General features: G+C 61.7%; 4 protein-coding genes across 4 annotated transcripts in view; 2 read left to right on the forward strand and 2 right to left on the reverse strand.

The window, feature by feature from the left end:
* Positions 1-221, reverse strand: part of LOC125926189 (putative E3 ubiquitin-protein ligase UNKL) — a 10,300-nt gene extending 10,079 nt beyond the window's left edge. The window contains exon 1 of the mRNA XM_049635383.1: positions 104-221. Coding sequence (XP_049491340.1) covers positions 104-221 — 118 coding nt within the window. The remainder of the gene's footprint in view (positions 1-103) is intronic.
* GNPTG (N-acetylglucosamine-1-phosphate transferase subunit gamma) overlaps positions 1-13,819 on the forward strand; it is a 73,827-nt gene that overhangs the window by 50,297 nt on the left and 9,711 nt on the right. The gene's annotated exons all lie outside the window — the stretch shown is intronic.
* Positions 2,557-3,859, reverse strand: LOC125927138 (protein CCSMST1). The gene is made up of 2 exons (XM_049637234.1): positions 3,763-3,859; positions 2,557-3,686 (listed from the first exon to the last, which is right to left on the reverse strand). Exons 1-2 carry the CDS (start codon positions 3,792-3,794, stop codon positions 3,311-3,313), a joined length of 408 nt encoding a protein of 135 aa, XP_049493191.1. The 5' UTR covers positions 3,795-3,859; the 3' UTR covers positions 2,557-3,310.
* PERCC1 (proline and glutamate rich with coiled coil 1) lies at positions 11,747-13,340 on the forward strand. The gene has a single exon (XM_049637233.1). The coding sequence runs from the start codon at positions 12,379-12,381 to the stop codon at positions 13,141-13,143; it is 765 nt and encodes a 254-aa protein (XP_049493190.1). The 5' UTR covers positions 11,747-12,378; the 3' UTR covers positions 13,144-13,340.

Consider the following 13,819-nt stretch of genomic DNA (forward strand, 5'->3'; position numbering starts at 1 on the left):
GGACCCCAGACCCGCCGGGCGACCTGGCGCCGCGCCCCCATCGCCGGGCACACGCCCCGAGCGCGCCGCCCCGCCCCCGCGGGCTCCCCTCGTCCGCGTCCACCCCAGTCCGCGCTCTGGCGGACCCCGGCCCACCGCGCAGCGCCCTGCGCCACCCGCAGCGGGTCCCCCCGCACGGAGGCCGCGGGCTGGCTGGTCACTCTGGCTCTCCACTCGTCCATCGACTCTGACCCCCCGGGGCTGGGTGCTGAGCTGCAAAGAATGGAGCAGTTTGCTTGGGGCTGGGTGTGTGAGAGATGGGGGGCCATGGGGTGCGACTGCCGTGGCTACCCAGCTTTCTTATAGGGGTTAGGAACGTGTCCCAAAGTTAGATTGTGGCGATGGCTGCCCCAAGTGAATATAGCGAACATTTTCATTGTATGCTTTAAGTGGGTGAAGTGAACACCATGTGAGTTATATACCATTAAAGCTGATTTTCAAGGAAGAATCCAGGACAGTTGGGTGGCTCGGTTATTGAGGGTCCGACTCTTGTTTCCGGCCCAGGTGATGATCTCATGTTTGGGGAGTTCCCCGGGGGCCTCCAGCTCCGGGCTATCAGCGAAGAGCCTGCTTGCGATTCTTTCTCTGCCCCTCCCCCCCAAATAATTTTTTAAAAGTAAACATTTTTTTAAACACCAGGCTAAGGGGTGCCTGGGTTGCTCAGTTGGTTGAGCGGAGTTCAGCTCAGGTCATGATATTGGGGTTCACGAGTTCAGCCCCGCATCCGGCTCTGTGCTGACAGCTCAGAGCCCAGAACCTGCCTCAGATTCCCTTTCCCTCTGCCCCTCCCCCACTCGCGCTCCATGTCTCTCTCTCTCTCTCTCTCTCTCTCTCAAAAATAAATACTTAAAAAAAAATTTTAAGCAAATTAAAACAACGAAGAGCCCATGGAGTAAGCAGACATTTTTTTGTTGGGAACAGAGCGCCGCGCCGCTGGTGGCCTGCATCGAAACAAGCCCCTGAAGACGCATGGCCCGGCAAGAGGAGCCCAGGACAGGATGAATAATGAAAGGACTGAAGTCGCGGCTCACCTCTCCACCTGTCTGCTGCCACCCCTCGGCCAAGACCCGGTGTGGGGAGGGCCTGCTCGCACGGTCACTCGCTGGCCTCAGGTCTTCCTTTTGCTCAGGACAAAGCCCACCCGGGTCTGGGGTGCAAAGTCAGGAACCAGAAAACCCGTCACTGTCAGCCACCCGGGAGATACTCAGGATTTATTCCCTTGTGGTATGATGTGCCATCAAAAACCGTAATACCCACCGTCGTGTTTTGAAAAGGTGTGAATTTCTACAGACAGAAAGATACGTTTTCACAGTGGTTGTCCCACCGTGGCATCGTTAGTGTTTCTGATTCTCTTCCTTTTGCTTATGACAGTGTCTAACTTTTCCTGATAGATCACATTGCTTTTGCCATATGAGAGTAACTTTCAATTACAACAGAAATTCTTGGGGCGCCTGGGTGGCGCAGTCGGTTAAGCGTCCGACTTCAGCCAGGTCACGATCTCGCGGTCCGTGAGTTCGAGCCCCGCGTCGGGCTCTGGGCTGATGGCTCGGAGCCTGGAGCCTGTTTCCGATTCTGTGTCTCCCTCTCTCTCTGCCCCTCCCCCGTTCATGCTCTGTCTCTCTCTGTCCCAAAAATAAAAAAAATAAAAAAAATAAAAAATTAAAAAAAAAAAAAAAAGAAATTCTTTTCATTAGGTTTTTTTATTTCCTACAAAAGGTGGGAAGGGAAGAGTTAAGGGTTCTGGTTTGAATGACTGGGTAGCTCACAATTAAAAGTAACAACCGTGCCAGGATGGAGAAAGGACGGAATCGTTCTTTGTTCCCTCCCAGATACCAATCTTCCCAAACCTTGATCTACCTCCAAAAAATGAACATACTTGGGGGCTCCTGGTGGGCTCAGTCAGTAAAGCATGGGATTTTTGATCCCAGGGTCACGAGTTCCAGCCCACTGGGTACCGAGCTTACTTAAAAAAAATAAAAATAATTAACATATAAATCCATAAACATCCTTCTATCAATCCCACCTGCCACACAAGCGTAATTTCCCCAGGGCAGGCCCGACATTGAAACCCCTGCAGCAGAGAGCCTTCGGGAAGCTGGTGCACTGCCATGCAGCCACCAGTCTGCAAACACCCGGATGGAAGAGACCTCCAGTTAACTTCAGCACCACAGATATGCCAAAATAAAACCTTCCACTAGAAACGTAGTGAATAAACTTTCTCTTGTTTCCCTCATATTTAATTCAAAATTAAGCAGTTTCTTAGTAAGTAGTGTTTGAAAAGCATATCATTTCGATACCCAAAAATCCTGCCTGTAATTTGTCAAAAGAAATACCTAGCAGGGCGCCTGGGGGGCTCAGTCGGTTAACCCTCCGACTTCAGCTCAGGTCATGATCTTATGGTTCCTGAGCTCCAGCCCCACATGAGAGCTCGCTGCTGTCAGCACTGAGCCCTGTCCCCACCACCCCCCTCTGCCCTCCCCCCAGCACAAACACGGGCTTTTTCTCAAAAACAAAACGTTTAAAAAAACGAAAAATGCTGCCCAGTTTTATTTTACTCAGAAAGTTGTTGCCTTGCTAAAAATAAGAATTTGTAAAGCCGAGAAAGTTCATTATTTCCGGTATCTTTTGTAAATCCCACAATTCACATTTAGGTTTCTTTCCTCACTTCCTATTCTGGAAAAACAGAAAAACAAAGGAACTGGAGAGGACTAAAAGGCACCCGCCCCCCCCCCCCCCTTTTTTTTTTTTTTTTTAATAAGATGCAAAAAAGGGAGGGGGGTTAGCTTAATTCCACATCACCAAATTAAAATTTATTGTCAGTTTGTCAAACCAACATCTATTTCTACACAGCACGGTACGTTAAAAAACAAAAAGTTTCACTCTTCTCCCAGTTACTCTGTCTCGGAAAGCAAACGACCTGCAGACTGGGTTACGCTGGATTGCCAGTGTCACCAGAATTGCTTTGGAAACATGATCGCGTTGGAGAAAGACACATCCCAAATCCAACGGTACATAGTGCAACCAAAACCCTTTCCACGGGTCGGAAAGAGAAACGTCTCGGGGGCGTCTCCGTTGGGCATCAAGTATCAGGCGAAGAGCCGGTTCCGTTCTGTGGACACTCTGCTCTGCCTTCACGCGGGTCGGTGTGGCCAGCTGTGCCAAGTCCTTCACTCTGGGGACGGCATAACCAAGGCAGAAACGGCCCAACGCGATGTCAAAAGCCCAAGGGCGGCTGCCTGTCTCCTCGCTGCTAGCCCCCGCCGGCACCCCGCTACGTTCTCGCCTGGTGGACGGTCGGAGCTCCAGGCTCCTGAGAACGATCGCCGGGCTCCGGCTCCTCTTCTCCGAACACCTGTTTCAACCACCGGTCCGTGCTGGTCTCCTGCCTGAAGAAGCACCAGGCCACCAGAGCCATGAGCGAGAGGCTGAAGGGCAGCACCCTCCACCAGGGCCGTTGCTGCTCCCCTCCCAGGGAGTGCTGCACTTTCCAGCGGGACGGGCTGGCTTTGCTGGAGGAAAACTGAATGGGACGGTCAGGGTCGTCCTCTTCCTCGGCCTCGGCCGCGGGCTGGCCCTGAGCCCGGACACCCGGCGGCGGCTGCAGGTGTCGGGAAGCCCCGCGCACGAACCTCAGCGCCCGGACAGCCCTGGAAAAGAGACAGCCGTGAGCGCGCCCGCCCGCCGCGCCCGCCCTCGGCCCCTCCGAGGCCGCGCGCAGCTCACCCGGTGGCCGGCGCACGCCAGACACGGCTCATCGCGACCCTGACTCTGCGCTCGGCGGGGCGGCGCGGTCCGTTTGCGTCACTTCCGGAGCGCGAAACCGGAAACCGGTAGCCGTTGGAGCCTCCGCTCACGACTACAGAACGTGGGCCCGCTCGCGCAACGGAAGTGACCCGCCTTCTCCGGCGGCCTTTTCCGTCGCAGCCGGCTTACGCAGGCCAGGCCGCACGGGCATGCCGGGAAATGTAGTTCTCCCCCAGCCAGAAGAGGAAAGAGCTGTCCGGTACCTGGGCGTCGGCGGGGCTGGGGCGAGATCGTCGCTCTCGGCCTCCTGGCGATGGTCCCTCAGCCGCAGGGCACGACCCCGGCGCTCACCGCGCGGCCGGTCTCCGCGCTCCGGGCCAGGGCCGCTGTCGGGGACCGAGGCTTCGGCGGACTCCCGCGGCACCTTCCTGTCCTTCGGGCTGTCCCGGGGCTCCCTGCCCCACGCGGTTCCCCCACCTGGCTTCATAGCGAAGCCACGGTAGCTTTTGTCCTCCAGGCAGACTGGCCTTGGTGTTGTGAGAAGACTACATGGAGTGTCCAGGCATCATCTTGTGGGGACGTGGGGGGGGGGGGAGGGGTCTTGGTGACAGTATCAGATCGTGAGGCCACGTTGTGAGCTGTGATGTGCTATCTGCCTCATTCAGCTTCTTCCCCTCTGGAGCGTCCCTCTCCTGCACCTGCTTCCTGGAGAAACACCAGACTCTGGGACCAGTGCCCCCGCTCCCCGCCCCACCAGGCACTCTCCAGACATTAGGGCGAGAGTGGCAGGCTGGAGGTGTTCCCAGCTCAAACATCTGGGAGTCCTCCCCACCCGGGGAAGCTCAGCTCCGATGCCCCGCGGCAGCTCAGGGCCCAGGCTAGACTGTTGAGAGGTGCCTGTGTCAACAGAGGCACCTGTGTGCCCGGGTCCTCCTCGCTGGGCCCCACCCCACCTGTTCCACCCTGCCCATGCGAATTCACCAGAGAGAACACTCTAATATAAATAGAAAACAGAGAGTTTTATTCCAACCCAAGTTAGGACAGCTGCCCAGGAAATGTGATCTTCACGGGGAAGAGAGTGTTCTGGAGAATGAATTGTTTTTAGACTTTGTTTTTACATCTTGTGAAAGCTCAGAAGATTATAGATCAGCATATAGGCAGCAACATGAATTTTATCATCAAGCGGCGTTGATGGTATCTCAAGGACAAGATGTTTTCCTTTAGGCCGCCGTTCACAAGATGGGTGTAGGATGCACGCATGGGGGACTGTAAATGAGGCTTTTGGTCTAAGCAAAGTGCATCTACGGTCATGCCGATTTAGAAATCTAGCATGGGGGTGCCTGGGGGGCTCAGTCGGTTGAGCATCTGATCCTTGATTTAGGCTCAGGTCATGATCTCATGGTTCGGGAGTTCGAGCCCAGCATCGGGCTCTGTGCTGACAGTGTGGAGCCTGCTTGGGATTCTGTCTCTTCCTCTGTCTCTGCCTTTCTCTCAAGAAAATTTTTTTCTAAATAAATAAATAAATAAATAAAAGAAATCTAAAGTGGCTTCCCTTCTAGATCATGACTTTAGACAGCTTTTCCTCTGGCCAACCACAGGACCCCACCCCAAATCGCTGCCAAACTAACTCACCCCCACGGACCCCCAGGAGTCTGCTGTGGTCCACAGGATGGGCCAGAATCACCCTCGTGTGCCGCCTGGAGGTCTTCCTGGCGGAGGCGGAGATCAAGGAGCTCTTAGGTTAGGGGTGGAGCTGCTGACTGAGGCTGATGCAGCCACCTGTTGGGGACGCCGAGGGCACTGGGCACAAGCTAGCCTGGGACAGCAGAGTGAGCGCAGAGCTGAGAGAGGGGGGTAGGGGCTGCGGCGTCACTCCGGGTCAAGGCAGCCTCCAAGGGGCCACGAATCCCATCTCAGTCTCGGTGACTGCCCTGGATGGGTGACAAAACAAGACAGCTTGGACAGGTGACCTCAGCGCTCGAGCCTCACTTGTAAAATGGGTGTCACGTGCCCTTCTCGGGCCACTGTGAGGACTGGTCCCGTGCCTGGGGAGTCTGTGGCTGGTCTTGGGACAGCTACGATTGATAAGGGGGTGGCCTGGAAACACCCTTCCATCCTGCGGCCCTGAGGCAGTGGGGTCACCCTTACTGCCACCGGGTTCTGAGGGGCATTCGAGGCTGGGGTCTGGGGGCGGGGGAGTGCCTGCTCACAATGAAGAATGAGCAAATCAGAGTGTCCAGACGACCCCTCCTCTTTCTCCTCTTCCTACTGCCACTCGGTGTCCATTGTAGGTGAAAGCACTATGCAAAAGACATAGTTCCTGTAGAGTCTTTCTTTGTTTTAATGTTTATTTATTTTTGAGAGAGCAAGAGCGTGAGTGGGGGCGGGGCAGAGAGAGAGGGAGACACAGAAACCGAAACAGGCTCCGGGCTCCGAGCTGTCAGCACAGAGCCCAACGCGGGGCTGGAACTCACAGGTCAGGAGCTGAAGTCAAATGCTTAACCGACGGAGCCACCCGGGCGCCCCAAGCCTTAAGAGGACAGAAGCCCCTGATCTCGGGGAGCTGGCCTTGTGCTCACAGGGCGGGTCTCCTGGTGGACATAAGCAATTTCAGGGGATAACACTGGCTCCGGTCACTCCAGAACCACGATGACTCACGACAAAACAGGACCCTTCCGCAATCACATCTGGACACTCAAACACGTCCCCCTGTCCCGGCGGGTGGGTCGGACCCTGTCCTTTTCCAGCTGTGGCTGGGCCTCAGCTGCCTCCTTCTGGGGAAGATGTATTAGGTTGCCCTCCTGGGCTGAACCACGTCCCCCCAAATTCACATTCACCTGGATCTCCAGCAAGGATTTTATTTGGAAATGGGGTCTTTGCAGATATAGTTAAGATGACATCATCTTAGGGGGGGCCTACATCCAAGGACCGGTGTCCCCCTGAGGAAAGGAGAAAAGACACAGAGAAACACGAGGGAGGCCATGCAAAGAGGCAGGCAGAGACTGGAGCGACGCGGCCCCAAGCCAACGAGCACCGAGGGTCGCCAGCAACGCCAGAAGCTGAGAGAGAGGCCTGGGACTGACTCTCCCCGGGGCCCGTCCGAGGGGCCGGCCCTGCCGACACCTTCCCTTCAGACTCTGGCCTCCAGACTGCGAGAGGAGGGGTTTCTGTGTCTTGGGCCACCCCGTTTGTGGCGCTCTGTGGGGCGGCCCCCGGGAGACAGCGCGGTCACTGTCACCCTGCTTCCGGACCCAGAGCAGAGCCCCTCGGCCCACACAGCCCCTGCCAACGTGTTCCTACCGAGACACCACGTCCCTCGGTGGGCCTGACTCCCGCTTACGCCCGCCTTGTTCAACAACCCGTGTGCCCCGGTGGCCTGTGGCTGGAGGGCAGCGACGGCCACAGATGCTGTGATCTCCTTGACCCCCCGATGCGGTGGAGCCACAACCGGATGGGTCTGGGGGGCCCCTGTGTGTCTGGAGCCCTCTCCTCCACGACCCCGACATGCCAGGCCGGGTGCCGGCGCTGCCTGCTCGGGTTCGAGCCCCCCCTCCCCTGTCAGAGCGTAAACCAACACCTGGGCCTTCATTATCTCAAAGCACACAGAGAAACCTCTCCGGGGCCTAATGTCCCGCTAATGGGCGGGGAGGCCCAGCCCTCGTGGGCCTGAGGACAAGACTGGTTCACCGGAGGCCGCCTGCGAGCTGACATATTGGGGTTATTGATTTTCGCCAGGACGATCTATATGAGGCGCGTGGGGGCAGGCAGACCCACGCCTTAGGAAGAGCGGGGCCTTTCCCCCGGGGACCGAGGCCTGACCACGGGGGCAGCGGGGGCACAGAGGTCCGTAAGGCCTGACGCTGCCCACAGCGGGGCCGGCGGGGAGCAGGTGCTGGGACACGTGCTGGGGTCCAAGCCCGGCAGCCTGAGTGCATCAGTCCCCGGCCCCACTCCAGGGGTCCCAGTGGGCAGCCGGGGGCTTGCGACCCCCCATGCCACTCGGCCTGGCCCTGGCCACCCAACACCAGGGTGGACATGTGTGGGCAGTGATTCTGGGAAAGTGTGTCCACTGACCCAGGCCAGGGTCCCCCCAGACTGTCGCGCCCCAACCCAGCCTTGCCAGTAACAAAAGCTGGAGTTCAGGCTCCACTCGCGGACTCCTGGGTTCATCTTGAACGTGGCTCAGACTCGGGAGCAGCAAGGGTCTGGCTAATTCACGGACACCCCTACTAAGACCTCAGATCTGCTTCTTAAACCCCTCACGCCTGTCCCACACCTTCACCCCCTCAGGCTGTGCTTTGTGGGGCCCTGTCATTGATTGCTGGGACTAGCGCAGCTGCGCCCTCCCTGCACTCCAGCCTCCGGCCCAGATGCCCGCCCCGTGCTGTGCTGCCCAGGTTCCTCGTCCCAAACCTTTAACTGCTCCGGTGTCTCCCCTGCTCTAAAATTCTCCCTCTTAGGCTAGGGGTCCTCCGTGGTCTCTGGTCAGGCAGAAATAGAGCATTGAGATAATGCCAGCAGAGAAAGACAGGGCTGGCTGATTGTGGACTGTCTTCCACGGCTGCCATTAGTGGACATCCCCTCGCCAGGCCCCCTGCAGGACCCGAAGCCTCCGTCAAAGCCCCAGCTCCACTGACCAGGGGCCTGCGCCAGAGGCCAGGATGCAGAAGTAGGCCTGTGGGGTGGAGGGAAACAGGGCCATCAGGAAGGGGGGGGCCCTGGGTGGGGGGGGGGGGGGGGGTGGTGGCGGTGGTGACCCTCATGGGCCCATCTGCACATTGAGATTTGTTCCGGCCACAGAGGGCATGGCTGAGGGCCCAGGCAGCCTGGGCCTCCTGTGGCCGGGAGGAAGGGCCCAGCTCCGCTGCCCGCCAGGAGGCCCTGCACAACACCCAACCCCACTTTCCAGCCCATGCTTCCGGCCGTGAGCGTCCCGTGGTTGCTGAGCCCAGGCAGAGGGGCTCAGAACAGCGCTGGTGACTAGCGTGCTGTCCTGGGGGCCGCAAGTCCAAAACGGCCCCCGATCCAGGTGCCTGCAGGGGAGAGCCGTTTGCTTGCATTTCCCGGATTTGAGGCCCCTACGTTCCACCTTCAAAGCCGGCAGTGACCCTGCTTCTGTGGTCACGTCTCCCCTTCCAGCCCTGAGCTTCCTCTCTTATAGGGCCCCCGCGATGACCCTGGACCCACAGGATCATCCACAATCACGTCAGCAGGGTCTCTTTGCCATGTGGAGTGACATGCCCACAGTACCCCGGGGATGACGGCAGGGCTGTCCGTGGGGCCAGCCAGCCATGGGAGTGCCAGCTCCCTGTGGCCTGGGCCTTTCCAGGCTGTCCTCTCTGCTGGATCCCCTGTGCTTCCCATGGCCGAGTGAGCTGTGGTCCCATCGTTGCCAAGCAATTGGCCTCCTTCGTGAAGCCTGGGCTGGTCACAAGGGCTGGGACTTCCTCGAGGGCAGGGCCACGCCTCACCTTGCTCAGAGCCTGGGGCAGGGCACCCATGAGGACTGGAGGCTCCACCCAGACGGCACTCCCCTCGGGTCCCCGCAGCCCACCTTGGTCAACTGAGGGCGGTGGGCGCCGGCACCAGCTGACCCCCTTCCAGGGCCCGGGCCCCAGTCCTTCCCGACGAGCTGCAGGGGACACTGCGGCTCCAGTCTGGACACCTGGTGAGCCCCTCCCTGGGGTCCTGGGCTCTCCCAGAGGGCTGCTGCTGGACTGTGCTGGGCCACCCCACGGCAGACTGAGGTCCAAACGTAGACTGGACTCACGACACAGACCGCCCGGGGCCTGGCTTCAACCCCGTCAGTGAACACAGGCCGTAGGGAGGCCTGCAGCCTTCCCCTGGCACGCGTAGGGGCCCTGCCTCCGGTGAACCACCTGCTTGCGGGATGCTGGCAGCTCCGTAGGTCTGCCCCTGCCAAGTCACCGGCCTGGCCCGGGGGGATGGCTTCATTTCCCTGAGTCCCCCAGAGCTGGGGGTTCTGACCAGGGGCTCCTGCACTGGGCCCTCCAGGTGCTCGAGAGATGACCGGCAGCAATCACCCACGGCCCCCACTTGCAGGAAAGGCCTGGGTCTGTGCCCACACCCCGTGTGTAACGGGGTGCCACTGGGTGGGACGGGGGCTGTCCCCTGCCTGAAGGGAACGGAGCCAGGAGCGGAGGCCAAGGGCCCGGGGAGGACGGGAGGGCATCGTGACCCTCCCAGGGAGCTGGAAGGGACATCAGGGGCCGGGTGCACGCCGGGGTGGGAGGGGGCCGCTGTCCTGTGCTCAGAACCTGGCTGCCCCACAAGCAGTGGTGGCTTTGAGCCGTGGCGGACGGGACCCTGGAGTCCTCCCAGCAGGCAGTGTGGGGGGTGCTCCAGGGGAGCAAAGCACCCGGCAGAGGCCGCATCTGGCCCACCGGAACCTCGGAAGGGAACCTGACGTGGAAATAGGGTCTTTGCAGATGTTACGAATATGAGGTCAGACTGCAGCCCAGCGGCCCCCGAATCCAACGATGGGCGTCCTCGTGAGAGAGGAACTGGGACGTGGCCCTGTGTGGATGGCGGCAGAGGCTGCCGGGACTCAGTCACCACCAAGGAGCGCCGCAGCAGACGGTGGGGGAGAAGTGTGGCACGGGTTCCCACCTGGACAACACCTGCAGTTTGGGTGACTGACTACGGGGGGGGCCCCCGGACACTTGGGGAGCACCACACGCAGTCCCCCTGGGGGCCTGCTGATGGTGTAACCCGAGGGGAGGAGCACGCTCCACGGTGGGGGTGCAGTGGGGTGGGCGCCAAGCCCCCCAGAAAAAAGCTTAGCACCAGGGAAAGAGTGGTCATCTCAGCTTGGACCCTGGGGGTGAAGCCCTGTGTCGGGGGTGGGGCAGGGACACGCCTGCAGCTGTGGGACATAGGAGCCGGGGGAGGGGGCCGGGATGTGGGGCCCCCGGGGGTCCTGCTGGGGGAGGGTTGAGACTGTTCACAGGGCCAGCAAGGCCTGGCGGTTAGAGGGGGCTGAGTGGGGGTTCCAGGGGGCCCCCGCATGAGGCCACCACGGGGGCTGGTGGTCCCGCAGCTTCCTCTGCCGGCCTGCAGCACCGTTTACCCAGAGAACTGCCCGGGCAGGATGTGCGCTGGAGAAGGGCTACTCCAGAAGTCAAAATAGCATGAAATTTAATTTTCCGCCTATTTGACAAAGCTTGGTCCGGGTCCCAGTCGGTGGCGGAGATAAGGGCCCTCGGGCCCGGGTGTGAGCCAGCTGGGCCTGCGGCAAACACTCCACGGTCCCCGGGCAGGTTGAGGCTCCCCCCTCGGGGCCCTGGTTGCCGGGCGCTAAAGCAAACGGGCTCTATTTGCCCAGTCTGCGATGACAATGCAGTCGCCAAATATTTGCCAGCCCGGCCGGCCTCGGAGCGCAGCTATAAATGTTGGAGCCCAGGTAGAGGCGGGCCCGCCCCGCGGGAGCTGCAGGCCTCCAGGTAGGAGCCCCACCGGGTGGCGGGCGGGATGCGGCCTCCCCCCCCTCCCCGGGAAGGCTGCGGGCCCTTCCAGCCAAGTGGGCTGTGGGGACCACCCACCAGGGGCCATGGAGGTCGGTTGGGGGGGGGGGGAGGGCGGCGCTGAGGCACAGGGGTGCGGCTGAAGGAGGAGGAGCCCAAGGAGCCCAAGCTGGGGCCACGGGACCCCTGGCAGGGAGGAGCCACAGCACAGCATGGCCCCTGCCCTCCCCAGGCTGGCCTGACCCTGAGTGACACCCAGCCTCCCTGGGGTGAGGGTTCTGACCACCTGGGGACCCCCTTCTCCCTCTCCCCACGTCACCCTCCCTTTCTGTGCTTTGCCAGGAGGCAAAAGGACTCACCACCTGCCTGCCCGCTGTGAGGGCACCACCCCCCGGGGGGTGACCGCTCCAAAGCTCAGAGTCAACCCCCTTTGGCATCAGGCCAGGGAAGGCCAGCACCTCCCCCCCCCACCTCCTCAAACTCCCACCCCACACCTTCCCTGCCTCCTGCTGACCTGCTGACCCTGCCAAACCCCAGGTGCCCGGGCAGGGACCAGACAGATGAAAGCCTGGGACCCATCAGACAGCATGGGAGAAACAGCGCCCAGCTCTGAGCCTCCCCTAAGCCCCCGAGGCCCCCCGAAACCATAAGGGCTCTGGGCCCTGGACCCAGCAGGCTGGTCGAGGCCGTCAGGCCCAGCTCCCGGGCTCAGTGTGGGCATCTTGGGGGCCCCCCGGTCAGCACCTGGGTAGATGCCACCTCGGCGGGCCTGTCCCATCAAGAGCCAGGGCGATTCCATGCTGGGACCAGGGCTCTGCTCCCCTGGGCTGGCACTCCCCTCGCCTGCCACCTGCCCCATCTCCACAGTCCCAGCAGAGCCACCTCTACATCCCTTAGCTTCCTGTTCCCCACCCCTGCGATGCCCACCGCCCACAGTGCCCACGGTCCCAGGCTCTCTGTGAACCTCACCAGCTTCTGAGCATGACACCCTCTGTAGGCACCAGTGTGGCTGCAAGGCCTGGGGACCTGATGGTTGACCTGTGCTCTCTCCGCCTCCCTCCCCAGCTGCACCTGCTGCCCCAGAGGCCCCAGAAGCTCGGGCCTTGAGGAGATGGCCGCAGGAGTGATCCGGCCTCTTTGCGACTTCCGGCTGCCCCTGCCCACCCACGGGCCCTTCCTGCCCTCAGACCCGGAGCCCCAAGAGACTTCTGAGGAGGAGGAGGAGGAGGGGGAGGAGGGGGAGGAGGAGCTGGAGGGGGCGGGGCCAGAGGGCCGCAGCCCAGCCCCCCAGGCCTCAGACTGGGCCCCAGAAGCAGCCCCCCGGGGTCCCAGCAGCCCCGAGAACCCCCTGCAGCTGCTGCGCTTCTCCGAGCTCATCAGTGGCGACATCCAGCGGTACTTTGGCCGCAAGGACAGGGGGCAGGACCTGGACACCCGTGACATCCGTGAGGACGACAGCTCAGCCCAGGGCCTCCGCTGTGCTGACCTGGTGAACCGGGCTCCGGGTGGGCCCCCCGGTGGCGAGGAGGCTATGGAGCCCGGTGTCCTCTCCCCGAGGGGTCCCGAGGGGCAGGCACGCGGGCTGGGGCCCCTGGCCGAGCTCTTTGACTACGGGCTGCGGCAGTACTCAGGGCCCGGGGCCCCGGCCGGCCGCCGGCTACGGCTGGAGCGCAAGTACGGCCACATCGTCCCCATGACCCAGAGGAAGCTGCCGGTCTCCTTCTGGGAGGAGCCGGCGCCCGGCCCCCTGGGCCTGCTCCGCCCCGGCACGCCCGACTTCAGCGACCTGCTGGCCAGCTGGTCTGCGGAGACCGGCCCCGAACTGCCCGGCGGAGGCCCCCAGACCCTGGATGGGGTGCAGCTGGCCGAGGCCTAGCGAGTGGGCCGGGGTCGGGGGTGGGGGGTGGGCCGGAGCAGCAGGCCTCTGGACTGTCACTGCTCTCTCGGAGGAGCCCCTTGGGCCCCCCAACCATGGTGGCAGCCAGCAGAACAAGCCAGCTCAGGTCGGGACTTGGCAGGCCCAGGGAGTCGGCCCCCAGCAGAGGCCCCCCGGGCAGGAGCCGCAGCCCCTCAGAGGTCATGTGCTCAGGGGGTCTACACACTGTGCCTGGCTCTGGGCGAGGCTGTTCGCCACCCAGACATCCCTGAGGCCCCAGGTGGGCAACAAAGGGCAGCTGTTCCCACCACCTGCCCACCCACCCGGCCCTGGGGCTGCCCCTCCTTGAGGCCCCGAGGCAGGTGGCAGGGCCAGCCACGTGGGAAGAGCGAGGGCCTCCTTGGAGGCGGGAAGAAAGGGCGCTCCCCGAGCGAGGGAGCAAACGCGACATTCGCTCCCCAGATCGGGGCAGGGGGAGCTGCTTCCTGTGCTGGCCACCGCGCGGGCGTGACCCAGGGGACCCCAGACCCGGGCCAGCTGGCCCTCAAGGAGGCCTGCAGTGAGTGGCTGGGGCCCCGGGACGCCACGGCCGTCGGCAGGAAGGCCCAGGAAAGCCCTGGGTGGAGGGCTCACTGGGCTCGCGCTCCTGGGGGAGGGGACTCTGGACTCCGACAGC

The sequence above is a fragment of the Panthera uncia genome, chromosome E1, assembly GCF_023721935.1.
Source record: "Panthera uncia isolate 11264 chromosome E1, Puncia_PCG_1.0, whole genome shotgun sequence".
NCBI classification, from domain to species: domain Eukaryota; kingdom Metazoa; phylum Chordata; class Mammalia; order Carnivora; family Felidae; genus Panthera; species Panthera uncia.